The 26,862-nt window shown below is 54.0% G+C and overlaps 1 protein-coding gene across 2 annotated transcripts; it reads right to left on the minus strand.

Annotated features, from left to right (window-relative positions):
* Nucleotides 1-75: 75 nt before the first annotated feature.
* CSF1 (colony stimulating factor 1) lies at nucleotides 76-20,512 on the minus strand. 2 transcript variants are annotated; one of them, XM_032155072.2, is made up of 9 exons: nucleotides 20,299-20,512; nucleotides 16,950-17,072; nucleotides 15,638-15,700; nucleotides 13,580-13,750; nucleotides 9,075-9,222; nucleotides 6,891-7,915; nucleotides 6,252-6,304; nucleotides 5,878-5,933; nucleotides 76-2,220 (listed from the first exon to the last, which is right to left on the minus strand). In XM_032155072.2, the coding sequence occupies exons 1-8, from the start codon at nucleotides 20,335-20,337 to the stop codon at nucleotides 5,891-5,893; spliced, it is 1,665 nt and encodes a 554-aa protein (XP_032010963.1). In that variant the 5' UTR covers nucleotides 20,338-20,512; the 3' UTR covers nucleotides 76-2,220; nucleotides 5,878-5,890. The 2 variants fall into 2 exon arrangements, with proteins under 2 accessions (XP_032010963.1, XP_032010964.1); XM_032155073.2 differs by lacking the exon at nucleotides 76-2,220 and adding an exon at nucleotides 4,340-5,017.
* Nucleotides 20,513-26,862: the final 6,350 nt, after the last annotated feature.

Consider the following 26,862-nt stretch of genomic DNA (forward strand, 5'->3'; position numbering starts at 1 on the left):
ATCCAGCAACTGCTGCCCACCCACCCTGATGTTTGCCACCCACACCCCAAAAGCAACTTTCCCATGACTCACATGGCAGCTTGTGCACTTCTTTTATTATTAAATATATAAGCAGCTTCCTATCTTTTAAATAGATATTTAAATGACTTTATATAAAATAATTCACCACTTCCAAGTATAAAAACAAAATCTCACAGTGCGTGAGCCAATGTCCTCTCTCGACTTCTCAGAGAACAGAAGGGGTTCCTGAGCAGGTAGCCTGGGGGGACACCAGAGATGGCTCTGGGGCTCCTCCTGCTCTGATGCCACCAAGTGCTCAAAAAGAGCTTCTGCAGTGGGTTGGATTGCTTTTTTGACCTTTAAAATATTATGTTTAAGGTAGGGGGATGAAGGCGGAATGCCTTTTTTTGTTTTTTTTTTTTTCTTCCATTTAAAAATATGTGTTTTCTAGCATCAAATATAGAGGCTGTGAAGGCTAAGCCCCATATGCAAGTTCACTGCCCTTCCCTAAGCTGTCAGCATCAGGACAGGGAAGGTGGGGCCAGCAGACCCTCACTTTCCTGGGCAGGAAGGGAAAGTCATGGGCCCAGCGGCCAGGTAGGGCAGGGTCTCCTCCGCTAGGAGGACCCAGGGCGGCAGGAGAGGAGGCACACAGCAGCACAAAGGAGCCCGGGGCAACTGGCAGCCCTGTCGCCCATTGCCTAGGCCTCAGAGCCACCACCACGGGCTGGCCTCGAAGTGGAGGCCCTCTAGGCATTGGAAGCTGAGGCCTGTCTCTCCTGACTGCCCTCCCACCCTGGCTTGCCTGGTTAGAGGTGATGGTGGAGGGGGTAGGTGAGAGCTGGAAGTCATCACTGCCGACCAAGGTCAGGAGGAAAGAAGGGTGAGAAGTGGATGGAAGCTGGGTGCCATGCAGATGGGGCTGAGATGCAGCCCAGCCCAGGGCTCCTGACAGGGATAACCTGCTCAGCCCCAGGTTCCTGTCGGCAGCAGGGAAAGGACACTGGGCTGGGGTTTGGGAGTGCAGACCCTCCCCCAACCTCAGGGGCATACCTATATTTCAAAGGCCCATCTCCAGTCGGAGCTCGCCCTGCAGCCTCTCTGTCTGTGCCCTCCCCTCCCTTGCTCTCTCCCACTAGTCCCTTCCCTCTTGGGAATGTCAAAGTGCAAGATGCAGAAACCTGGGTGAACAACACAGCCTAAAGACCGGCTCTGGCTGGCGGCCCAGGAGGTTCTCCCACCCTACTCCACCCCGGGGAGTCAAAGGCCAGGTCAGGAGAAGGTCAGGGCTGAGGGGCTCCCTCAGTCGACTGGTGAGGCCAGCTCAGTGCAGGAGGCTGGGGAGAGGCTGGAGAGTGGAGGACGGACGGATGCTGGCTCATGGATGGACGGGGGCAGGCTGTTCAGCAGGCAGGTACAGTGTTCACAGTGCAATGGCTTCCTTCATGAGGGGAGCCTCTGCTTGGCCTCCTGGTGAAGCTCTGGCAGGTGCTGGAAGGAGGAGGAGTAGAGGCCAGTGCTTGATCCCCTTCTTGGCATCACTGGCAGGTCAGGCAGGTCCTGAGGGCAGGGCTGGCCTCCCCTCTGCGCCTGGCAACCAGCACAGGGCACTTAGGTGAGCCGAGGATGTAGACCCTTCAGGCTGTCAGGGCAGACCAGCAGGTCCAGAGGCCTCCTCTTCCCGTCTCTCAGGCTGCACACCTCTACGGGAAATCAGGCCTACGCCGTCCCGCCCCACGAACTTCAGGCTCCTCTTTCTGGAGACAGGTCCATGCCTGTCCAGGCTGGGATCCCTTGGCACCAGGCAGGCCCTCTGGGTGCAGGGTTCTTTCACTCCTCAGCGTCCACCCTGCTTTCCCACAAACCACAGGCCGGTGGGTCCCTGGCCTGGGTTCCGGCATGGAGGGGAGTGAGAGGAGGGTGCAGCCCCTGAGGGAAGAGGGTCCTGAGCCGGGCTCGCCAGCCTTCCTCAAGCACATGGGAGCCTCCAGGGCTCACAATAAATAGTGGCAGCATGGGGAGCATCCTCTGGCCTCTCTCATTCAGTCAAGGGTCTGCGGGTTGAGACAGAGGGGCCCTAGCCTGGCTGCTCTGGTCCAGTCCTGGCAGGCAGGAGCTCTGGTGGAGGGCAGACCACATTCCAGAAGGATGGCCAGGGAGGGGTGGTGGTGGACGCCCCATAATGTCTCCTGCCACGGAGAGACTGTCCTGTGCGTCCAGCTGTGGGAGAGAAAGAAAGGCTAGTCAGCAGATGGGAGTGCGGGGAGGGTCGTTGAGGACATGGATTGGGAAGTGTGGCATTCCTGTGGGCTGCTGGCGGTGCTGCAGGCGGGACTTCCTCTCCTCCCTTCCCTGGCCTTTCCAGACACCACAGAGAGACCAGGCGGCTTTCGCTGGCACCAGCCCAGGCCTCTGGCCAAACTGGCCTCACCTCCTACCTCCTCCTGGGGAATCAGAGCCTCAGTGGAAGATAACGGGGCCCGGGAGAGGTCTGAGCAGGGCTGGGAAGAGGGGTTACTGCTCAAGCAGAGGGCTCTGATGAGGATCGAAGTGGGCACTTGAATGTCTTTGGACCCCTCCTCAGGCAAGGTCATCTCGTTGGCCTTGGTCCAGTAAACAAAGAGTGATTCCTGCTAACACTAGCAAAGAAGAATCTTTCATTTCCACCTCCACAGCATTCATCAGAGGGGCATCACATATGATATTCAAGATAGTAGGGCAGAGATAGCTGAAGAGGAAGAACTTGGGCCAGAGAGGAAAAGTCTAGAGGCAGTGCTGGGACAAGGAAATTCCCACACTGTCATTTGGCACGCCACCCCTAAGCAACCCAGCCCCTCCTGGATGGGCCGAGGGCCTTGCCCCGCATCATCCATGGGAGTCAGGGCCTTGTCCTCTCCCCCTCCACCCCCATCCTTGTCCTCTTGCCCAGCATCCTCAGGACGCTTTGTTCCCAGAGCAGAAATCCCCTGGACCCCATCCAACAGTTTGACTTTGGACCTTGTGTGGAGCCTCCCTCCCTAACATCCATAGGCCCTACTGGGTAAGGAGGGAAGATGGAACCACAGCCTCTGGCTCCCTGCCCATTCCCATGCTCTAGAGGGAAAGAAGGGGAACCATAAACTGGACATGAGCCATGCTGGGTACAGCCAGGCCACAGGTCCAGCTAGGGCCCAGGAGGGGAGAAGGACCCAGTGGGTGAGTTCCAGCCTGCTGCCCCATCTCCTAGCTGCTTAGGGCTGAGGTGCTGGTGTCTGCATTTTCTGTGGCTCTGAGTCCCTGTCTCAGTCTCCGCCTCTATGTTTCCCTCTCTCACTTCTCAAATCACAGCAGCAGTCAGTCTAGGGGCTGGCACTCAATCTCTCCAAGGCCACTGGTGCCTGGCCTGGAGACCACCTTAGGGCTGGACCTGCTGGGCCAAATGGGGTCTGGATGTAGCCCCTGTCCCGGATTCCCTCTCCAAGCGAAATCTTGAGGGGGAAGAGGAAAGCTTGGGACGGGCCTGAGAATAAGCAAGTGGGGAAAGGAGGATGGGTGTGTAGAGGGGTGGGACAGAGGGCCAAGACCACGGCAAGGGGTTTGGGGACAGGCAACCAGTGGGAAGGGTGTTGTGGCACTGAGCCACCAGCCACCAGTTCTGAGGAGGCCTGGATCATTTCACAGTCTTGCCAGTGCCCCAGCTGACCCACTTACCCATCTTAGCCCACCCCACTGACAAGGTAGACCCCAGGATTCCAGATATGTTGTTACTGCTGGCTCTTGTCTAAATAGGTTCCCCTGGTTTTGAGCATTTGCCAAATTCCCTCTCTCTCTAGAAGGGGCCCAGACCTGTCACTCCACACATGGGAGTGCCCTGCGGCACTGGCTTGCACTTGGTAAAGGGTGTGACTGGAAACTTGACTGGGTCACCCCAGCTAGTCAGCCAACCAGCCAGTTAGTCAGGCAATCAGCTAGTCAGTTGCTCAATGGGCTCCCCAAGCAACAGCCGGCCAGTTAGGCAGTTACCAAGATAGTTGGTTGGTTAGTCATTCACCCAGCCAGCTGGTCAGCCAGTCAGTCAGAGTTAGTCAGTTAGCTGGTTAACTGGTCAGCTAGAGGCTGGTCAGTTAGAGACTACTGGCCAGGGTCAGTCCGTGAGTCAGCCCTGAAGTCAGTCAGTCAACATTTATTGCATGTTTGGCAAATGTGGAGAGGCCCTCTCTTAGTAGAACCCAGGATGGAAAAAGAAACACAAAAAAAGTGGAGGACAGTCCCTGCCCTCAACGGGCTTACAATCTTAGGGATGTGGAATGTACAATACATATAAAATAAGATTTTTAAAAATATGAAAACAACATCCAAATAAGTGCAAATTGATATACTATTAGCCAAATACAAAAGAGCAGGAGGGGCATGACTGAAAGGAGCAGTCAGAAGGTTGTGGAGAAGCCAGGAAGGCTTCCTGATGGGCTGGCTGTGGGCTTGGGTGGGAGGGGGAAGACGTGGGCCAGCTGGGGTTGGGGGGGGCAGGGGTGAGGAACAATAGGGTCACAGCTACATCAACAACATGGGCAAAGACAACAGCAGGCACTCATCAACGTGCAGGAGCCACAATTGGCAGGGCTACGGAGATGACAGAATTAGGGTTTCAAACAACTTCAATAGGTTCGGGTGATGGGCAGAAACCAACAAGGTGGCTTTAACAAAGGTGAATATAAACTGCACTTTGGTTAAAAAAGTTAAGTTGTCCAAGTACAGGGTGGAGATGGTCTGGCTTGACAGAGGTTTATGGGAAATGGAACTAGGGGTTTTAATAGACCACAAGCTCAACATATGACAACAGTATGATGCAGTTGTTAAGAAAAAAACTAATGCAATCTTAATCTGCACAAATAGAAGAATACTGTCCATATCAAGGAAGGTAACAGTCCCACTGTACTCTCTCTGAGCTGGTCAGACATCTGGAGTACTGTGTCCGGGGCTGGGCGCCACATTTTCAGAGGGACATTGACAAACGAGTGTGTCCAGGATGGTGAGGGGTCTGAAAACCATATCATATAAGGAACGTTTGAGGGGCTTGGCCATACTCAGCTTAGAGAATTCTCAAAGGGGACATGGATACCTGACTTGAAATATCTGAGGGTTTTCCTGAGAACAGGAGGGAGGAGCAGTATGGAGGGGGCAGGGAAGCCAGTTTTGCCTCACATGAGGAAGACGTTTCTCCCAGTCTGACTGGAAGATGGCATGGGCCGTGGCCAGGCAGGGAGCTGGCCTGGAACTGGGAGTGTGTGACAGCCAGCTGGCTGGCTCCCTGTTGGGGACATGGAGAGGGGCAGTCCCTTTGGGGTGGAACCCAGGGCCAAATGACCCCTGAGAGCCCTTCTAAGACTCAGGTTCTATGTCAACATGATCCTAAAAGCAAGGAAGCAGAACTGACCTCAGCTGGGGAGGAGGGTCAAATGGTGGGGGGGTGGCGATCTGGCAAGCAGCTGCTGTTGGAGGGGCTTGGCAGCCAAGCCAAGAATATAGGGCTTGCAGTGGCTGCCACACAGAGCTACTGAAGATTCTCCAGGAGGGTAAAGATCTTATAAAGGCCACATTTGAAAAAGGCGGGTTTAGTTGCTCTGAGGTCAAAGGTGGCAGCAACACTAGAAGCCCAATGCAGAAGTAATAGTCCCTGGCCTCAGCGGGGGTGGATGGAAAGGAGGGGCAGGGGGATAGCTGAGGACCTGGAAAGGAAAGGGTGGCTGGACCTGGCTGGTGATGTATGTAAAGGGAACCGGAGAGAGGCATGGGAGTCAGTGTGGGGGCCTCAGGGGAATTGGTGTCACCAACAGGTGAGGGTGACTGGAAAAGGGTATAGGTAAGTTTTAGGAGTGGAGATCAAAATCAGAATCTTACCTTAGAATTCCCTCTACACTGGCAGTTCCACCTGTCTGTCATCCTGAGTCAGGGGGCTGCAGGCAGAGCACAGGGCTGGCATTAGACATCAGCAGGAGCAGGGGAATAAGGGGACCCCGTAAGTTTACCCCTAAGCCCCACACATGCTCTAGGCCCTCTCAGATTGAAAAGACCCAGAACTGTCTAACCCTATGGAGAAATCAGGAAAAAGCCCAGATATCTGGGAAAGGACAGAGGCCCTTCTTCTCTCCCCCATCCTGTTCCGCAGCTCCATTTCCTCAGAGCAAGCAGGAGAGGCCCACCACCACGAAGAAGGGAAATAGATCCCAAGCCAGGCCCCCAGTGCCTCCCAGAGCCCCACCTCAAGCTCTCACCTGCCCTCTGGCTGCTCCAAGGGAGAATCCGCTCTCTGAGGCTCTTGACGGCTCTGAGGACAGGAAAGAGCATCTCACTGAGGAGCTGGGGGAGTGTGGGGGGGCGGTGTCCCCATCCGCAGTAAGGGCTGCCCCAGGTATTTATGAGAGAGTTGCAAGAGTCCTCCCAGCTTCCCAAAAGTGGGGATCAGCCAGGGGCCCAAGGGAGATTTGTGAGGTCTCTCTGCTGATGGTGTCCCTTCTCCTCTCCCCATGCCCTTGCAGGCTGTTCCCTATGGGTCCTCCTGCCCCGGGCTCTGCGGAGCTCCCAGTGTACACCCGCCCTGACACGCTCACACAGCATTGCTCTCCTCCTCCAGCTCCCTGCCCGTCTGGATGTCATCCTGCTGTCAGCCCATGAATATTCTCTCCCGCTCCCTTCTGCTCCAGTTCCTTCCCATTGACCTTGTGGCTTGAGCCTTCCCAATTCTCGAAGTGATCCTCCATTTCCACCTCTCATCCTCTGTGCTGAGCCAGCCCCTATCTCTCTGTGTCTGAAGAACTCAGGCCGCACCCGAGCTGTCCCCCCACCCGCACCCCCGCCAGGCTCTGCCCCTGCCCTAAGTAACGCGCTCTTCTTCCTCATGGGGATCTGCTCACCCGCCGCCTCCACCTGTAGAACAAGAGGCCTCCGACGGCCAGCAAGACCAGGATGACACTGGGCACCAGCAGGTGGAAGACAGAGTCCTGGAGCTGCGAGCTGGAGGATCCCTCGGGCTGCCTCTCATGGCCTGTGTCAGTCAAAGGAACGGAGTTAAAACGGGCCAGGGGCCTGGCTGCCCCTTCACTTGCTGGTCCTCCTTCTGGCTCTGCGGGGCTCCTCCGATCCCTGGTGCTCCTCCTGCCCTCCAGCTCCCCAAGGGGCAGCATGTTGCCCGAGGAGTGGCTTCTGGAAAGCTGTGGCTGAGCAGAGAGGGTGGAGGGGTTGCTGAGGCCTTGGGGGCGCGGTGATGAGATCCTGGGAGAGCCTGGCTCCGGGGGGTCTCTGAGCAGGGCAGATGGATGGTCTGTCTTCTGGGGGGTGTGATTCCAGTCCTGGCCAGTGGGCCTCACGGGGCCCACCCTGGGCAAGGCGGTACCAGTTACATCTGCCGGCTGTTGGCCCTTTGCTGATGCAGGGAGTGGAGAAGATGCTGAGAGGAAGTTGCTGGGTCTGGCGGGCTCTGTCTGCATGCTGCCCCCTCCTGGCCTGGAGGGGGAAAGCTCTGTCCCTTGGGGTACCGGAATCTCACTGGCCTCTCCAGAGGCTTCTTCTGGGACCCAATTAGTGCCCATTGCAGAGTCAAGAATATCCTCCATCCCGGGGTTGAAGGCCCCGACAGAGGGGCGAGGCTGTGGTGAGCCACCGATGGTGCTGTCCTTGACAACCGGGGTCTCTGGCGGCTCAAGGCTCTGGCAGGTGCTCCTGGGTGGCCGCTGCTTGGCACTGCCTGGATCCACTGTGTGCAGGGGCTGCTCACCAGGCAAGAGGGAGCTGCCCTCAGTTCCCTCAGAGTCCTCCCAGGTCAAGCCAGCCACAGGGGCCATGGAGGGGGCGAGGGGCTGATGAGGGGAGACAGAGGCTGGGTCACTGCTAGGGATGGCTTTGGGGTACAGGCAGTTGCAATCAGGCTTGGTCACCACATCTGAAAGAACCACAGAGAGAGGGAGAGAGAAAGATGGGGAGGAGATAGAGTCACTAGCCTCCAGCACAGCTTTCCCAGAGCAGGGGGAGAGGGGAATGTGAGTCTGGGGGGCCCTCATCTCTTAGTTCAGCCCTGGGGCTGAGAAGAGGATGGGACTAGAGTGGGTGCTCATGACACAGGGAAGGTGCCGTATGCAGGGTCTCATGAGCAGCGACAAAGAGCAGGGTTGAGATGCACACACTGGGGGTTGGGGAGAAGGAAGATAAGAGAACAGCCCATGCAGGGGTTCCCACTGGCCACAGGCCAAGCTAGGGATGAGCAGCAGCCAGGTCAGGAGGTTGAACAGTTGCCTTCCGGACCAACACAAGACAACATCAAGCCCCAGAGACACTGGTTTCATGCATAGCCAAGAGCCACACAGCCACAGCCACAGGCAGGAACAGGCTGGGGCTAGAATGCAGCCAAGGCTTAAGGTCTTGGGATTGAAGCAACGAGACTGGACTTGGCCACTGGCAGGTTGCAGGGCCCTAGACCCTGCCTTGGGAAGCAAGGTTGAATGTAGGAGGGCACGTGTGGCACGAGACGCAGAGACGAGGACACGCAGTGTACACATGTATGCAGCTGAGCCAGCCCTGGGAGTTCCAATGATGCTCAGACTTCAAATCCAGCCTTGTCCCTTGAGGAAACGCCCAAGGCATCCTGGGGACTTCTGGAGCCAGGGTGTCACGGTGATTCGCAGCAGAGCTCCTGGAGCAAGGGCCCTGACTCCCAGATGGGTGTCAGCTGTCTCCACAGAACCCCCCACACGTTCAGCCAGCCTGCAGAGCCAGTGGGGAAAGCTTCCATACCTACAGGGCTCCCAAGACAGGCTCCCATTTCCACTCCCTAATCTCAAGGCACCAGCGTGATCCTTCTTGATGCTGCCACATGCAGACATATGTAGGTGTGCATGCACGCACATGTCAGAAAAGACATATGCCCAGGACCAGAGGTACGTGAAGCCACATATGTACACGGAACAAGCACATTCATGCACACAGGAACACGAGTAGCAGCCAGGCTGCCTCCCCAGGGGTCCCCCCAGCTTCACATCTCACCTCCCAATCCCCATTCCATATGCTACCACCCCTACACACTTGCTGGCCCCTGCCATGCTTACCTTGGCTGGAGCATTCAGCAAAGCTGTTGTTGCAGTTCTTGCTGAAAATATTCCAGTCCTTGTCAAGGAGATTCTTTGTTTCATTAAAGACATTCTTGACCTTCTCCAGCAACTGGAGAGGTGTCTCATAGAAAGTTCGGACGCAGGCCTGGAAGGAGATCAGGGCCCCCTTTTGTGAGCATGACCATTGGCCCCGTGTCTCCGTCTTGTTTGTCAAATTCCCTTGGCCTTTCTCACATCTGTCTTCTTTTTCCCTTTTGTTTCCTCCCTCCCCTTTCCCCTGGTTTGCAGCAGAATGAGTCCTGAGGTTATGAGATATGTCATTTATTCACAGACCCATTCAACATATGTTTATGTGCCAGGCATATGGTAATTACCTGGGAATCATGCAATGAACAAGAGAGAGGTGGTTCCTGGCTGAGTTGGACACTGAGACCAGCAATCCAGTAGGGACTAAACACATTGTTACAAGTGCAATGAGTCCTGTGAATAAGTACTGGGCCATCCGATGGTGTGCAACAAGGGGAACTAAACAAGTGTTCAGGGAGAAGTTCCCCAAGGAATCAACTAAAAGATGAGCAAGAGAAACCAGGAAAGAGATGGGATTCCAGAGAGCTGTCCAGGCTGCAAGAACAGACTGTGCAAAAGTCCTGAGGCAAGAAAATGCATGAAAAGCCCAAAGACTAAAAGAAGGCTGGTCCACCATCTAGGAGGAGCGTGGCAAGAGATGCAAATGGAGAGAGGTTAGCAAGGGCCAGGTCTTGAGGGCCTCATGGGCCAAGACCAGAACTTTTAGTTTTGTCCACAGAGCAAAGGGAAAACATCTGAAGGGGTGTTAGGGGTGGGCGGTGGCATGGTAAGAGTTGAGTTTGAGAAAAATCATTGAGCTGTGGTGTGGAGAAGGGAATGGGGTAGCCGCCAGGCATGTGGGTCCTTTGCTGGTGTTAGTGTGTCTTGGAGGGAGGGCTGAGGAGGTCCCAGCCCTGTCTTCCGTGCTGCTCAAGGGGCCCCGGTCTCCTACACCCACTGGAGCTCTGAGAAGCTGCATCATCCTGGGTCTTCTCCCACCTCTCAAGCTGCTCTTTCTGTCTCCTTACCAAGCTCCCCTTCTCCTCCTGATGTCCAAATGCTGCCATCCCTCAGGGTTCACTCCCGGGCCCACCTCTCCTTTCACACAAGGTCATGCCATGCATGCTCACAGCTTCATCCAGGGCCTAACTGCCACTGAATCACAGATACCAAGTTTTTCCTGTTTTTCCTTAAACTGAGCTTCACAGGGAAGAAACATGGGCTTTTCTAAGCTGTGAAGTCCTTGAAGGCATTGCCGCATCCCCCTGGCCTGTGCACAGTCAGCCCTTAAGAAATGTTTACCAGATAGGCCGGGCACGGTGGCTAACGCCTGTAATCCCAGCAAGTTGGGAGGCTGAGGCAGGCTGATCACGAGGTCAGGAGTTCGAGATCAGCCTGACCAACATGGTGAAACCCTGTCTTTACTAAAAAGACAAAAATTAGCCAGGCATGGTGGCACGTTCCTGTAATCCCAGCTAAAAAGACAAAAATTTGCTGGGCATGGTGGTGCGTGCCTGTAATCCCAGCTACTCGGGAGGCTGAGGCAGGAGAATTGCTTGAACCTGGGAGGCAGAGGTTGCAGTGAGCTGAGATGGCACCACTGCACTCCAGCCTGGGAGACAGAGTGAGATTCCGGCAGTTAATTTGGTCACTGCCTCCTAGCTGGTGAGTGATGGAGCTGAGCCCAGTTTTCTCATTCATACGTCTATCGGGTAAACTTTTTTTTTTTTTTTTGAGATGGAGTTTCACTCTCACTCTCCCTCAGGAGCTCCGAATCCCTCCCACTGTCTTCTCCGGAGACTTGCTGGGAGCTAGCTCCTCTAGCTTCACCCACCCTCTCTCCTGGAGCCTGCCCCTCAGCATTCACACCTGTCTACAGGTGAATATCCAAGGGGGTCATAATCATCAGTGGGACAGCTGCTTAAGATGCAGATTCCTGGGGTCAGTCTTTTATTTATTTATTTATTTTGAGATGGAGTTTCGATCTTGGCTCACTGCAACCTCCGCCACCCTGGTTCAAGCGATTCTACTGCCTCAGCCTCCCAAGTAGCTGGGATTACAGGCATGCGCCATCACCCCCTGCTAATTTTTGTATTTTTAGTAGAGATGTGGTTTCACCTTGTTGGGCAGGCTGGTCTTGAACTCCTGACCTCAGGTGATCCACCTGTTTCAGCCTCCCAAAGTGCCAGGATTAGAGGCATGAGCCACCGCGCCCGGCCCTGGAGCCACTCTTACACCCAGTGTATCAGACTCTGTAGGGGTGTGTCCTAGGAATATGCATTTTCAACACATTCCTCAAGTGATTCTTAGGAATCTTAATGTTGGAAAACCACAGATTTAATACCTCTCTTATTAAAAATGTTTTCCTGGCCAGGCACAGTAACTCACATTTGTAATCCCAGCACTCTGGGAGGCCAAGGCAGACAGATCGCTTGAGCCTGGGAGTTTGAGACCAGCCTGGGCAACATTGCGAAACCCTATCTCTACAAAAAATAGCTGAGCATAGTGGGGTGTGCCTGTTGTCCCAGCTACTCGGGAGACTGAAGTCAGAGGATCAATTGAGCCTGGGAGGTTGGGGCTGCAGTGAGTTGTGATTGCGCTGCTGAACTTCAGCTTGGGTAACAGAATGAGACCCTGTCTCAAAACAACAACGACAACAAAAACAGAACAAAAAGTCCTCCCTCAATCACACACTCCCTCCAGCTGCATCTCTTTTCCTGCCCCCATTCGGATCCAAGTTCTTCCACAGTGGTGTCTCTACTTCCTCTCTTTCTATTCACCCTGATCCGGCACCTGTGACACGTTGCCAAATCCAATGGACAATTTTAGCCCTCACCTTGCTTGATTTCTCAACACTCTTTTATGAAGTTCCATCCCTTTTTCCATCTTGGAATGCAGTGCCTCGACTCTGCACTCTCCCTCTTTTCCTCCCACCTTCAGGCTGCCCCTTGCCAGGTCCCCCATCCTCTGCTTGCCCTCCAAATGCTGGGTTCCTGGGCCTGCTTCTCTTCTCACAGTGGCAGTGCTGTCCAGTCCCATGGCTTCACAGATAAGCCGAACCCCATGCCTCACAGATCCGTGCATTGCCGGTCACACTCAAGACCCGCACACCTAACTGCTTGCTCGACGTCTCCACTCACCATTTCATGAGCACCTCACGTCTGCTGTGCCACAGACTGAACTGTCTTCCCTCAAACCTGCTCTGCCCATGGATCATCCCCATTTCAGCATCATTGGAATATCCAGGTGCTCAAGAGAAAAACCATCCTTGGCTTTTTCTTTCCCTCAGCTTCTCACATCCACTGCATGTAACAAGTCTTGTTGATTCTGCCCCCAAACGCACAGGAATATGTCCAGTCCACTTGCCTCCACCTTCACTGTCCCACTCTGGTCCAAGCTGCCAATGTGTCTAGCCTGGACTCGCACCTTCTGCTGGTCTCCCAGCTTCCATTCCTGCCCCCTGTGGTCTATCCTCCACACAGCAACCAGGTCAGTCTTATAACCTGAGATTAAGCCACATGCCTGTTCACGACGGCTTCCCTCACCCTTAAGACAAAATCCCACATCTCTAAAACCACAGGTGATCTGGCTCTCGCCTTCTCTCCTCCCCCTCCTTCACTTCCCATGCTCTGGCCATGCTGATAACCCTTTGGGTCTCTGAATGTGCACTTTCCTGTTTGTTTACCTAGGGCTTTGTGCATAGCTTTTCCTGTTCCAGAATGTTCTTCTAGCTTTACCGCTTTCAACTCTTACTCATCTTTGGAGCTCAAATCAGTATTTGCTTACTCAGAAGCCTTTCTTGTCTCTGCTTCCCCAACTCCATGGAAGTCTGAGTTCCCTGTTGCTCTCCTTGAGCCCTTCAGGTTCTTGTTCCCAGCTCACTCCTCCACCTCCTTCGGGTCCTCTCATCCCTGGTTTACTCTTCTCTGATGCTGTTATTGCCATGCTACATATCGTATATTTTACTTACATATTTTGTTAACTGTCTCACCACCACTACCACCACCCCCAAATGCAAGTTCCAGGAATGTGGGGATTTTTGTCTGTTTTGATCACAGCTGTTTCCTGGTGTCTAGAACAGTATCTGGTACACATTAGATACACAATAACTGCTTGCTGTTGGAATGAACAGTCTTTATAGTTTGTAATTCTGTTTACTGGTGTCATGGTTTGTTTAACAGCTGCCAAGCTCACTTGACTATAAGCTGCATGGGGTGGGACCATGTATTTGTTGCTCATGATGACATCGTCAGGGCCCAGCATGATCCCTCATGCCTCCTGCCTGGTAAAGGTTGGTGGGATGACAAATGAATGAGAGTGAGCAAGCAATGGTGTGAGGCGAGGTGAGCGAATGTACTCTGTGCCTGTGGATGGAGTGGTGCCTCCACAGCCACCCTCTGCCCTTACTCAGTGCTCCAGGCCTCAGGGCTTCCTACCTTGTCATGCTCTTCATAATCCTTGGTGAAGCAGCTCTTCAGCCTCAACGAGAGTTCCTGCAGCTGCACAATGGCGATGGCATTGGGGGTGTTATCTCTGAAGCGCATGGTGTCCTCCATTATGTCTTGTACCAAGAGAAATGCCTTCTTAAGGTAGCACACCGGATCTTTCTGAAAAACAGGAACCTGGGGCTTATGGCCTGGCCATAGTGGCCTGGGAACCCCCAACCCCAAGCAGATGGAGGGTTGCAGATTGCTCTCCCCCTTCCCCCAGGGGAGGGACCACACCACGCCAGCAATGAGGAGAATGCCGCCCTCAGCTTGCCTGTCTTTCTCTCTCTTTGGGATCTAGCACTACTGGAGACTGGGCTAGAGTGAAGGAAATGTGGATTCTGATTAGAGAGCTCTCTGGGTTTCTGCAATATGAGACTTTAATCACGATGGATGTACATAGGGAAGGTGGGCTCCAGGCAACCTCCCTCTGCCTTTCTTTCTGTCTTCCTCTTGGCTTGCTTTCACAAAAATCTTTTACCATATGGCCCCTTCAAATTGTCCAGGACATAGGGGTGCTGAAGACTATCTCATGGTCCAAAGAATAACCTCTGTGTGGTAGTTGCCTTGAAGACCCACTCTGCTTTAGCTCTCTACCCCCAGCATCTAGTCCAGTAGGTTCCTAGCAAATGCTAGTTCAGGCATGAGTGCTAGAGCAAGCAAGTGAGTGAATAAAATACTGAGGCTATTCTTTGGACCATGAGGTGGTCTCCAGTCCTAACAGAGGTGCATATGGGTCAGGTGTGTGTAAGCTCAGAGACAGGGGCAACTTCTGGGTATCAAGGCAGTTTTGCATGAGGCAGAAAGACGAATAGATGTGGAATAATGATTGGGGGGCAGGTGGAAAGGCATGACAGTCATTGAGAAGAGCTTGTGCAAAGATGGGAGGCAGGAAGGAGCAGGAAATGGGGAGGTGGTGTACAGGCTTGTGTGGAGGAGAATGGCTAGACCTGGTGTAACCCAGACTAGACAACCTTGGCTTTCTTCTGGAGTGATGGGGGCCCTGATGTTTTTGGGAGAGGGAGGTAAAGGCAGCAGGTTGGCGTTTCAGAAAATTTCCCCTGGTGGGCCGGGTGCGGTGGCTCACGCTTGTAATCCCAGCACTTTGGGAGGCCGAGGCGGGCAGATCACGAGGTCAGGAGATCGAGACCACGGTGAAACCCCGTCTCTACTAAAAATACAAAAAAATTAGCCAGGCGTGGTGGCGGGCGCCTGTAGTCCCAGCTACTCGGAGAGGCTGAGGCAGGAGAATGGCGTGAACCCGGGAGGCGGAGCTTGCAGTGAGCCGAGATTGCACCACTGCACTCCAGCCTGGGCGACAGAGCGAGACTCCGTCTCAAAAAAAAAAAAAAAAAGATAATTTCCCCTGGTGGTAAGATGCGGAGTGAACTAGTGAACTAGAAGCAGGGAGACCAGTTAGGAGGCTCTTGAAATTGTCCAAGCAACTGATTAAGGGGTGAAGGTGGGGATGGAGGAGACAGAACCCAGAGATGCTGAGAGGCAGAACCAGTAGCACTCGGTGGCTGGTTGGGTGTGGGGCAAGTCCAGGAAGGGCTGGACTGCCTCCCTGCCTGCTGGTTGGCCTGGTGAAGAGAAGTGACATCCTTAAGCAAAGCATGTGACCTGGAAGAAGTATTGATTTGCCTCAAGCCCTACAGCCAACCTTCCTGGATTCAAATCAGGCCTCTAGCACCTACTAGCTATGCTCCTTTCACCTCTCTGTGGATAATAAACTGTATTGGTGTACCACATAGTGGTACTGTCAGAACTAAATTAGCAAAGTGCTTGGTACCTAGTGAGCGCTTGTTATGTATCAGGCCAGGAGAAGAGAATGGCAGGGGACTTGAGCCCTGGATCCTGGCACCCCAGAGTTGAGCACCCATGGATCCTCGCACTCTCACCCTTTCCAGCGGTAGGCATTCTGCTGCTTTCGTGCTCCCCCACGCACCCCACCCTGGGAGCTGCATGCAGGCTGGTGCATGGATTTTGTAAACAGCCATCACTCACCAACTGTTCCTGGTCTACAAACTCAAAGGTAATTTGGCACGAGGTCTCCATCTGACTGTCAATCTGTAAGAGAGAGCAGGCCAATGATTGCAGGGTAACCTACAGCTCAACTCAGCCTTCAGCCTTCTTCAGAACGGGGACCTTAGCTTCTGAGTGGATTGGGGTTTGAATTTCATCCCTGCCAACCACACGTGGAAAGACAGAGTCAAGTCTAGGAGAAGATCAGTGCCTTCCAGATGCCCAGGGGAAGGCTGTAGAAGAAAAAGAAGTCTCTTCTTTCCTTCTGCCACCCCAGGAAATCTGACAAATGCCCATTTGTTTTAAGGAAGAGATGTCTATAGGAGAATATAGGATATAATCTTCCCTGGGAGGTAGTGAGCACCCTGTCGTGGTAGGAATTCAAGCAGAGGCTGGACAAGCTCTGGGGATTGAACACCTGTAGGGGTTGGAGCTGGATGCCCTTAAAGCCCTCTTTAGCCCCAGAGCAGCAGTTCTGGGTTTTAAGCCTCTGAGAATGCTGGGGCTCTTGGTCTACCTTGGATTGCTACAGCAACTACATGCAAGAGAAGTAGTGCTGGGGCAAGAGAGGCAGAAGGCACAGCCCACAGGCCCCAAGCTCAGGGCCCTGGAGCTGGCCTTAGCCAGTGATGCCCCACCCTGCCTGGCTGGCCAAAGGGATGGTAAATTCCCACTGAGCAGGACAGCAGCCATGACAGCAACCTGATTCTGCCTGGCTGGACCACGTATGGGCCTGATTAGAATGAGATACAGCCTCCTTCATGGCCCAGATGAGCAGGCCATCCCAGCCTCAGGGTATGGGCAAGAGCCAGGGAAGTGAGTGTGGAAGGCTGGGAGTTAGGCGAGCGCTTCCCCTCCAAATCTGGGTGGGGCTCTGATGCCAGACTGGCGCCACATATGAGAGTCCAGGAGCTAGATGCAACATCTGGACACAGCAGGCCGCCTGGGCTAGCTTCCCAGAGGAGGCATCCCACTGAGGGACAGCAGACCTCAGAAGCCTTTTCAGAATCAGTGGTTGATCTGGGCAATCACTAACCCAGGCAAGCAGCTGGAAGCCAGCCCATCCACTGCCTGCAGGGGAGTCAGAGAGGGCTTCAGAGCTGGGGAGACCAGAGGTCCTAACTTTGGGAAGGTTAGTGAAGGGTATCACTGGTGGAGCTAGTGGGAACCACAAGCAATGCCCCGCACTGCCCTGTTTTCCTGCCTGCAGCTGCTCTCTTTGACCTTCTCCCCGTCTCCTGCCTCCATTTCCCCAGTGGGGAGAAGGTAGAATACAGCATGGCCACACACTCACCAGCCGCTGCAGAGACTGCAGGTGTCCAGTCCCAATCATGTGGCTACAGTACTCCGACACCTCCTCGGTGATACTCCTGCTCGCCAGGAGACAGACCAACAACAGCAGGGAGCCCAGCCATGTCTGTGACAGAGAGGGTGTCATTTCTCCCCAGGTCTCACTCTCCCCAGTTATCCCCATGCCCTGCTCACAGGGGAAAAACAAAGGCCTCATATCTACAATGCTACAGGCTCTGCCCCTTACCTCAGGATACAGCATCCCTCAAATCCAGCTTTCCCAGGATTTCTAGTAGCCACAGCACAACCTTGTTCTCCCATGAAAACAACCCAGATGTCACCTTCTACAAGAAGCCTTCCCAGATTAAGCCAGCCAAACCTAACTACACATTGAACTAATACTGACACAGATGGTGTGCCTACCAGTCTACATTTTAATGACACAGGAAACTCGAGGGCAGGACTTGCATCTACCCATTTTTTTCTGTCTCTGCAACATCAACACTGAGCCAAGTACCTTTTGAACTGCCCTCAAGTTCATGTTCATGCACCGGCTTTCAGATGGCAAGCCAGAGACAGCTCCCCTGGGCCCAGCATTTCCTCCCACCTGGTTCCATGCAGATCTGGCTCTGCCACGGGAAAAACTGTGGGATTAAACTCAGTTTCACTAGAACTCATCCCTTGCCAGAGACATCTTGGAGCCCTGGGTGTGTGTTTCAAAAGGAGCACAACTGATTAATCAGAGGCACCAGTGCCAGTAATGGGCCATCCCTTGCCTGGCACCTGCCTATTTGAGCACCATCAGGCTTTGCCTTCAGCCAGCCACCTCTTACCATGGCAGGGAAGTTTTCTGAGACCCCTCTTCTCTCCCAGCACCCACCTGGCCCAGTAGCTGCTCAGCCCCAGAGTGATAGGACTGGCTCCTGATGCCCTGTCTTTCCCGTTCCTTCCTCTCTTCCTTCTCTTCACTGAGGTCTCCTCATCCCTACCCCTGGCCCTAGGTCTCTCCTTCTTCAGCCAAAAGCAGACAGACTCTTGGGCTTTCTTTCTCCAGCTTGAGGTCACCTCCTGAGAGCTCCCAAGCTTCCTGGCGGCTGATGCCCCCAGATGCAGGGAAATGCTGGCAGGGTAGGGTGAGGGTTGACACTATCCTGGACTCTGGGTTTTGCCTCAGTAATCCAGATGTTGAGACAAATACTGCAAATAAGTTGCTCACTGGAAAAACACAAGGAGGCTATGAAACAGCCCACAACAATGTGCTAATCTACATATCACCAAAAGCCCAAATGCTTGCCAGCTCTTCTGGGGAGGAGAAGGCAGCTCTGGCTGGGTGACCAGGGAGACTGCAGAGAGCAGGGACCTCAGCGAGGCCTTGAAAGATGGGGAGAAGCTGATGGCAGGAGAGGGGTGGGAGGCATGGAAGGAAGAGGCAAAGGATGGTTTAATACCACTCAGCACAGGGACTGTGAGGGTCCTGGCTGATCTGAAGGAGGGAAAGTGTGGAAGAGGGGGACGGCAGTCACGGGGCTGGGGGGACTTCCGGCTCTGTTGGGGAGGTTGCCCTGGGTGGGAACAATGGCCCAGGTTCTCAGAAACCTTAGGTTCAGGAATGATTGGAGGAAACTGGGCCACTAGACGGTGTATCTATCCCAGGCTGGCTGCCACTGAAGGTCTGGAGTGAATGGTATGGATGAAAGGGACCGCTCAGGAAGACAACCTCCCTGGAGGAGAGCAAGGTGGGAGCAATGCTTAACCCCAAGGACTGTCTGGCTTTGATGATATTTCAGGCATCAGTGTGGGGAGAGTGCAGCCACCACATGAGAGGCTGACTTCGAAGGTGGCCAAAGGGGATACCCCTGGACCCGGGGCCTCCATTCTGCCTCAGGAGGATCTGGACAGACAGTGGGGGGTTAACACTCTGGCTTGCATCTGGCTGGGCAGGCTCTCCTCTGACTGCCTCTTCCACCCCCCAGCCCTGGCTTCTGCCTGGGGAGCAGCCCTCAGAAGGAATCTCTGCTGCAGGCTCAGAGATGCTAGGACACCTCAGTCCAGCTGTCCAGCCTCCTCTGCCACCCATCCTATTCCATTTTATCTTCCCCCTCGACAAGGCCTCTGGAGAGACCTGGCAGAACCGGGCCCTTGGACTTCCCCTGTCTAAACACAGCCTCCTTGTCTTTCTCTTCTTTCCTCGTGGTCTCCCCTTCAGCCCTGAAGCTTTGCTTTCTGCCTATGGCTAACCCTTCTCCCTTCCCCTCTCAACCCTATCTCCTCTCTCTCAGTGGGGCACTTTCTTTCTGTGGACCCACTCTTCCCTTTCTCTCTCACCTCACCTGCAACCCTCTGTCCTCTACCCCCAAACAATTTTCTGCTCTTTTCCCCCCAGGTTTCCCCTCTCATTTTCTTCCAGGACTCCTCAGAAGCAAATCCATTATGAGTCCACTGACTGGTCATGAACAGTGCCACCCTCACTTTCTATGGCTGCATCTGCTACTGCCACAGTTGGGGCAGGGCGTCCCCTACGCAGTCAGGAGCAGACCCTGCCCCTGGACACAGCTCTGCAACACCAAACCCTCTTTCCATTTTCCTCAAGCACTGCAAACCACCATAAACCACCACAAAGCCCAGAATCTCCCCAACCCGTGAAACCAGAATTTGCAAGAAAAAGAGATTCTGAGCTAGCCCCAAGTAGCCCGGGTCGGGGGTGGGGGTGGGGGGGGATGGGGGGGGTTGTTTGCCGGCTGTTGCAGTCCCCCACCCCACCCCCAAACAGCCACCCAAGTCCTCCGTAGCTCCTGCCTGTGGGCTGGAACAAGCAGTGGCTTGCCCCTCTCCGTCCCTCTGCCAGCAAGGCCCTGGCGTTCATAAGCTGGTTGACCCCCTGAACTTTCCCTGCCCAGAAGCGCCCACTCCCCAGCAGGGCCTTGGAAGCACGTGTGTGGCCGATAAGGAAGATGCCCACCGGGGAGGGCACACACTCAGCGCACAGCCACTCCGCCCGTGCCTTGGTGGTGGTGGGTAGGGAGAGAGGCAGGGCACCCTGGCTGAGCGGGGGCTCCTGCCTGCAGGTGGCTCAGTGTTCACCTCCGTGCAATGGGGTGTGCAGCCCTCCGTTTCCCAGGGAAGCCTGGCAGTCCCGGTGCAGCTGCAGGGCCGCCACTGGCCTCCGCCCTGGCGCCAGGGGCCCAGTCCGTGCGCAAAGGCGTTTCGTCCGCGGCGGGAACGCCGGGCCAGTGCAGCCGGCGCGCCCAGGCTGTCGGCTCCGAGGGTCCGCTCCAGGCCGCCTGGCCGCCGAGCCCCCGCCCGCCGAGCCCCCGCCTCAGCCCCCCGGGCCCAGCGCCGCGGCCGCCGCTTACCGTGGGAGGGCAGCGCCCGGCGGCGCCTGGCGCGGTCATACGGGCAGCTGGGTCCCGGCCGGGCGCGTCGGCCGCCCTCGCTCGCTCGCTCGCTCGCTGGCCGCTGCGGAGTGGGCGCCCCGGCCGAGGGCCGCGCCGCTGTCCCGGGATGCGGAGAGCGGCTCTGGCGCCGAGAGGACCCAGGCAAACTTTCACTTTCCCCGGGCCGAGCCTCACTGGCCAGCCCTCGGCACAGCCTTTTAAGAGAGGACTTGGGGGCATGTGGTTTATGGGAAATCACCCTGGCCAGGCGCCAGACACACACATACACACACACACACGCACTGACACAGACACACACACTCCAGAGGCCCACTCAGCCGCCTTTCCCCGCCTCCCCTCCCCCACCCGCCGGCCGGCCAGCCCGGCTCGCGCGTCTTCCTAGTCACCCTCTGTCTTCTGCGCTGCACTTCCAAGCCTTCATCAAACGAGCGCGGGCTCCACCGCGTCCCCACCCTGCCTTCCCCGCGCCCTGTGCGGACCGACCCTTTCCTTCCGCGCTCTCCAGGCTGATCCAGTGCTAGCGCTCTATGATCGTCCCAAGGGACTTTCCCTCCAGGCCTGAAAATCCCCAAATCTTAGCAGAAAACGGACCGAGAGCAGGGACAAGCACTGGGAAGGGAGGGAAATCCTTTGAAGACGCCCCTACCCCATTCTCGGACTGCCGAAAGGAGTCCAGTGTTACTTGCTCCCTCGTGGAGCCTGAGTCAGCAGGTTTGCTGGCAGCCCCCTTCTTCCTCTGCAGCCCCCAAGCAGCCCGCCCAGCTTCAAGTCCCATTCTGGGAGGGAGGCCAGCTACCTGACCAGGAAAGGAGCAGCTGTGTCCTGTGACAGCAAGCTGGGGGGCTCTTCCCTGGGTGCCAGCAGACACTTCAAGGCACCTGACCCTTAGATGATGAAAATGCTGGCTGGTAACCATGCTCTCTCCTGGAGGCAAAATCCAACTCAGATTGGAAAGGTCCTGCACCTGGACCCTAGATTTCCCTGGATGTTTTTGGAAATTGCACTTACTGAGGTGATTAATCACGTTTTGTTTCTACATGAGAATGAGTCTAAGTGAGGACTAGTAGGATGAGCCTAAGCCTATTAGTTATAATGCCAACTTCAGGAGCTTTTTCTTTCTTCAATTCATTATGATTCAATTCCTCTGTGAGGTTGCCCATTTCCACCCCCTGGGAAATAAAGGATATGTGGCCTGCTCTTGAAGAGGAGTCTCTTGTCAGTTGCGCTACATATCCCTCACTCCAGTCCTAGGCAATAATTTTACACCCGAATGCCTTTGCTCAGACTGGTCCCTCTGCTTGGAACGCTCCTTTCTCCACATGGCTGAAGACAAACTCCTCATCGTTTCAGGCTGAAATGGCATCTCATCCTCCACCAGCAAAGGCTTCTGTGATTCTCCTGGCAGAGCAAAGGGTCCTTTTCCTGTGTTCCCACTGGACTTGGCTCATTCCTCAACGCTGGCTCTGATAAGTCATTTGCCATCCATTCATTCTCCACAGTACTTTTTGAAGTGTTTAAGGTGGTACCGATGGTTACATTCTGTCCCCACCCTAGACCGAGACTTCTTCCAGGTGACACCCATGCTCAATCACCTCTTGATCAATGGTACCTAGCACATGATAGGTACCCAGTTAATGACAGTTGAGTTGAATGAGGCCATTAGAGAATACTTTGTTCTTTTGACAAATATGTGCTACCAGATGCTAGGCACCGTGCTGGGCCCTGGGGATACAACAATGACATGGTCACTGTACAATAATGATTTAAGATAACACGTTGACACCACAGTTCTTAAGACTGATAAAAGGTTAGAGGAAGTAACCTGAGAAAGATAAACCAACAGACTTGTTGAGAAAGGGGTCCAGTTTTACTTGCTCCCTCCTTCACCAACCCAGCCCTGGCCCAGGTTCACTGAGGCTGGCATTTGGACTTTGCTCAGCTTCTGGAGGAGCGTAATCATTCTCCACGTTGGTGCAAGGTTTGAGGTCCTCATTCCCCGTACTGAAGTTCTTTACATACCCTGGTTTGAATCTGACTCCACTACTCACAAGTGATTTGACCTTGGTAGCTCTGCCAAGTCATTTGCTGTGTGACATTGGACAAACTTCTCTTAGTTCCCGTGTCTATAAAATAGAGATGTGAATTTCTCTCTCTGACCAAGGTGTTATGAGTATTGAATGAAATAAGGCCTGCGAAGTATTTAGCACAGGGCCTGAAGACAGTAAGTGCTATTGTTATTGTCTGTTCACTCACATGGGTTCTAAAGCAATGACACCACAATGGTGCAGTGGACTTGGGAGTCCCGAGGCCAGATTTTAGTCCCAGCTCTGCCATTCATTTGCTGTGTAACTTTGGACAAACCCCTTAGCCTTTTGGGCCTCTCGTTCCTCATTTGTACAGTGGCAATTTTAAGACTTTCCCCAAGGAGTGGTCATGAGGTCAAATGGGCTGACATATGGGAGTCCCTAGGGCAATGCACAACACAGAGTAGGGGTTCAGTTATGAAAGCTCTTTGGACATGTACGCTGTGGGGCTCTGGGAGGCTCTGCCTTCACGGAGTTGCAAAGGGATGAGCAAGGTCCTTGATAACCATGACTCCACAGTGGGACTTGCAGCCATCTCTTCTCTGTTACCTTAAAAGGAGGGATTGTGGATCTGCTTGATGTGGACACTTTTTGTCACCAGACACAGGGAAATTGAGGCTGGAAAAGCTGATGGCTAGCCTGAAGTGACTTACCTGAATCTCCTCCGCTTGTTCCTGCCCTGGAGCTGATGTTCTTCCCTCCACCCTCCGCAACCGCCCAGCCCCACTGCGTCTGCCTGGCTGGCTGGGAGACTTGTGGCTGGCAGGTCCTGCCTGCATCTTAGGGCCAAGCCAGCAGGATGGTGTCCGTCTGCACATGGTGTCTTAGCTCTTCACATCCGTGCAAGCTGTTTGTACCCATCCATGGGCAAGGAGTGATGGTACCACAGAAATAGATTTTTCACCCCATGTTGCCTCGGATGAAAAAATGGAGGCCCAGACAGGATACGCCTCCTCCTCCAGAGTCACACATGAATGATGAGTTGAGGGTGGGGACCTCCAGACTGAGTCCTGGAGTAAGAGGACTCAGCGCTGCATGCTTACCCTGGTCAGCTTAGCTGCTGGCCTCCCTGCTGACTACCAGGGAAGTCATGTCCCAGGCCAGGTTCTGGGACAGGTATAGGGGAATTGGAAGCATCTGAGATTTGGGGTTTTGATAATTTCCTAATGTAGCATCATCAAGAAAGCAGTGCTCAGCTGACCCCAGAGGAAAGTAGAAGGGAGCATAGGAGAGATGCTATTTGCCAGAGGAATGAACCACAGGAGGGAGGAGAGAGATTGAACAGAGGGAAATGGAGATGGATGGCAGGAAGTGGGAGGAAACCCTCATTTGCTGGTTGTCCAAATGTCATTTCCTTGAAACTATTTGACAGCCAATTTCCCCTTGAGATCTTTTCTAGGGAATGGCCTTCTATCATAAAGAGCTTGCTTTCTTTCTTTCTCTTTCTTTTCTTTTTTCTTTCTTTCTCCCTTTATTCATGCATTCCTCCCTTCCCCCTCCCTTTCTTCTGTTATCTTTCCTACTTTCCTTTTCTTTCTTTTGTTCTCTCTTTCATTCTTCATTTCTTTCTCCTTCTCCTTTCTTTTTTCTATTCCTTCTCTCTTCCTTTCTTTCTCCCTTCCTTTTCTCCTTCCTTCCCACATTTCTCTCTTTCTTCCACCTAAGTGGCTCTGTGGCTCTTTAGAAAGTAGACTGGGGGTGGACAGCAGCTACCTTGGAAGCTGGGGCTGCAGAGAAAATGCTGCTTTCTTGTCCCAGTGCTACAGAAAGGGACAGAATGTAGGACTCCTGGCTGACCAGGTTTGGGAGCAGGACGTCAGAGACAGAGCGTCCCATCTCCCAGCCACGCACCTATAGTCCTTTGCACTGCAGCCTGCCCTTTCAGTCATGTCTTCTCCCACTTTCAAGGTGAGAGGCAGAATGAAGGGTGGTAAAGCAGCCACCAGGGAAGGATCTTGGACTGAATGCCCTTGTCAATTAAATGGGAACAGCAGCTCCCACCTGCCAGCTTCCTAGGGCTGCTGTGAAGCCTTTGTGTTTGGCAAACTACTGAGAGCCAATCTTTGGTACTTTGGAACTATTGATATTTGTCGAGACCACCCCATCCTATGGCTGGGGGAAAGTCAGCTGTCCCCCTTGTCCCAGAGCCACAGAAATACATGCTGGCTTCAGGACTTGTGTCACCCCCGAGGGGCAAGCACTGCTGCAATGCAAGACTGTATCAGCAGCCTGTCCACTTTCCTCTCCCAGAGCTTCCTGCCACAGCCAGGCCCAGCACTGTCTCCTGGACCTCAGCAGGACTGATTCTTAGGTTGCTCTCATGAACTCCTCAGAACTGAAAAATCTAACCCAGAAATTTACAAACAATTTATCCACAGTGAATTCTGGCTTCCCAAGTGCCCTCCCTACCCTCTAAAGTCACAAACCCTCAGCTGAGGACCCTTCTAGAATGAAAGTTTCCAACCTTCATCGGAAAAAGAGAATCACGAAAAGGATGATGTGTCAGCTGGTGCACAAGCATCACAGCAAGCCCACTTCCTATCCTGGCCCTGTGTGACTTCAGAGTAAACGAGGCAGAGAATTACCTAGAAACAGGAAGTGAGAATCTAGACTGTCTGTGGTCATCTGTTAGTGCAATAGACATTTTTAGTGCCTGCTGCATGCCTGGCCTGTGCTTGTCCACACTTCGTTGAATTACATGGCCTCCCTCCTCACAGACTGCCAGGAACACACACATCAAGGGGCAGAGAGTATGACAATGAAGAAATGTTCCAGTGCCCCAAAGGCCCAGAGTGGCTTGGCTTCAGAAGTCACTTGAAGGAAATCAGAAACCTGGAGTAGAGAAGAGATTCAGAATTAGAAGAAATCAGGTCCTAGATACAGCCAGAGAGACAGACTCCTCTATTCCACTTACGTGATTTAAGGTTGTTCCTTGTCTTGGTTCTCTATGTTGGTTTGTCCAGTGCCAACTGGGAGGTCCAAGGTGATGCTTGGATGCTCTGTATGGAGGCCAGGATGGGCAGAGATGGGGGAGGCCCAAAGCAGGAGGGTAAGTGGGGAGAGGATACCTTCCTAAGGTTGCCCCATGTGAAGGGAGGAAAGGCATGGGCGACTCCAACTACAACCAGCAATACTCACTCATTTCTGTGGCTGCCGCGAGCCCCAGGCCAGGGTCCTCCAGCCAGAAGGCAAGTCCCCTTTCCATTGGCTGCAGCTGGGCACTTCTCTCTGGGAGAAGGAAGAGTCTCAGCCCTCACGAGTGGAGTGTGGCGAGTAAGAGCATTAGCTCTGTAACCAAACTGCTTGGGCTAAAACCCCAGCTCTGCCTCCTGATAGCTCCGTGACCCTGGGTAGGGTACCTAACCTTTTTGTGCCTCAGTTTTCTCATCTGTAAAATGAAGTTAATAATGGTGCCTTACTCGGCCGGGCACGGTGGCTCACGCCTGTAATCCCAGCACTTTGGGAGGCCGAGGCGGGTGGATCACGAGGTCAGGAGATCGAGACCATCCTGGCTAACACGGTGAAACCCTGTGTCTACTAAAAATACAAAAAATTAGCTGGGCGTGGTGGCGGGCGCCTGTAGTCCCAGCTACTCGGGCGGCTGAGGCAGGAGAATGGTGTGAACCCAGGAGGTGGAGCTTGCAGTGAGCTGAGACAGTGCCACTGCACTCCAGCCTGGGTGACACAGCAAGACTCCATCTCAAAAATAATAATAATAATAATAATGATAATGGTGCCTCACTTAGTGTTGGTATAAGGATCAGTTAGGTGATTATGCATAAAATGCCTAGAGCATCGCTTAGAATATATAGAACATAGCTAGAGAAGGGGTAGAGTGGTCATTGTTGAGTGGCTGGTGAAGCAGGGAGGGGACTGCATTTGTTGTTCAGTCGGTGCCACCTCAGGTGTCATTAAAGGGGGACTCCAGAGTGACTGTGCTAATGCCTCCTCAGTCAGGGAATGGTGGTGGGGGGTGGGGGACGGGGAGCAGGGTGGCATATGACCAAGGCTGGTTCCACTCAGGAAAGCCTCTTCTGAATCCTGTCATGGGGAGAGCCCCTGCACCAGGGGCCAGGAGGATGTGGGGGTGGGCTTAATTCTGGAGCCCAGAGGAGTGGGCAGGGCTTGTGCTCCCACCTCCTAGTCCAGAACTCTCTCAGAGTCACTGACAGGAGCAGGAATGCAGTGTTCCTCCAGGAGCTCCTCCCTTCCCCTAACCACAATTGGCCACATAACCCACAACCGCCAATTGGTCCATTCACTAGAAAGCCTGTTTGTTGGAGTCCAGGCAGAGTGCTCTGCCCCTCCTTCTCCCTGCCAGCTCCCAGTGCTGGGCTGCGAGTCCCCAGAGCAGCTGGTCACTTGGCCTGGAGCAGCCTCCTCTTCTGTCCTCCATGGGCAGGCGTCTGGGGCAGAGTCCAGGCAGGGCCATCCATGG

Source organism: Hylobates moloch, unplaced genomic scaffold (assembly GCF_009828535.3).
Source record: "Hylobates moloch isolate HMO894 unplaced genomic scaffold, HMol_V3 SCAFFOLD_5, whole genome shotgun sequence".
Taxonomy (NCBI): Eukaryota; Metazoa; Chordata; class Mammalia; order Primates; family Hylobatidae; genus Hylobates; species Hylobates moloch.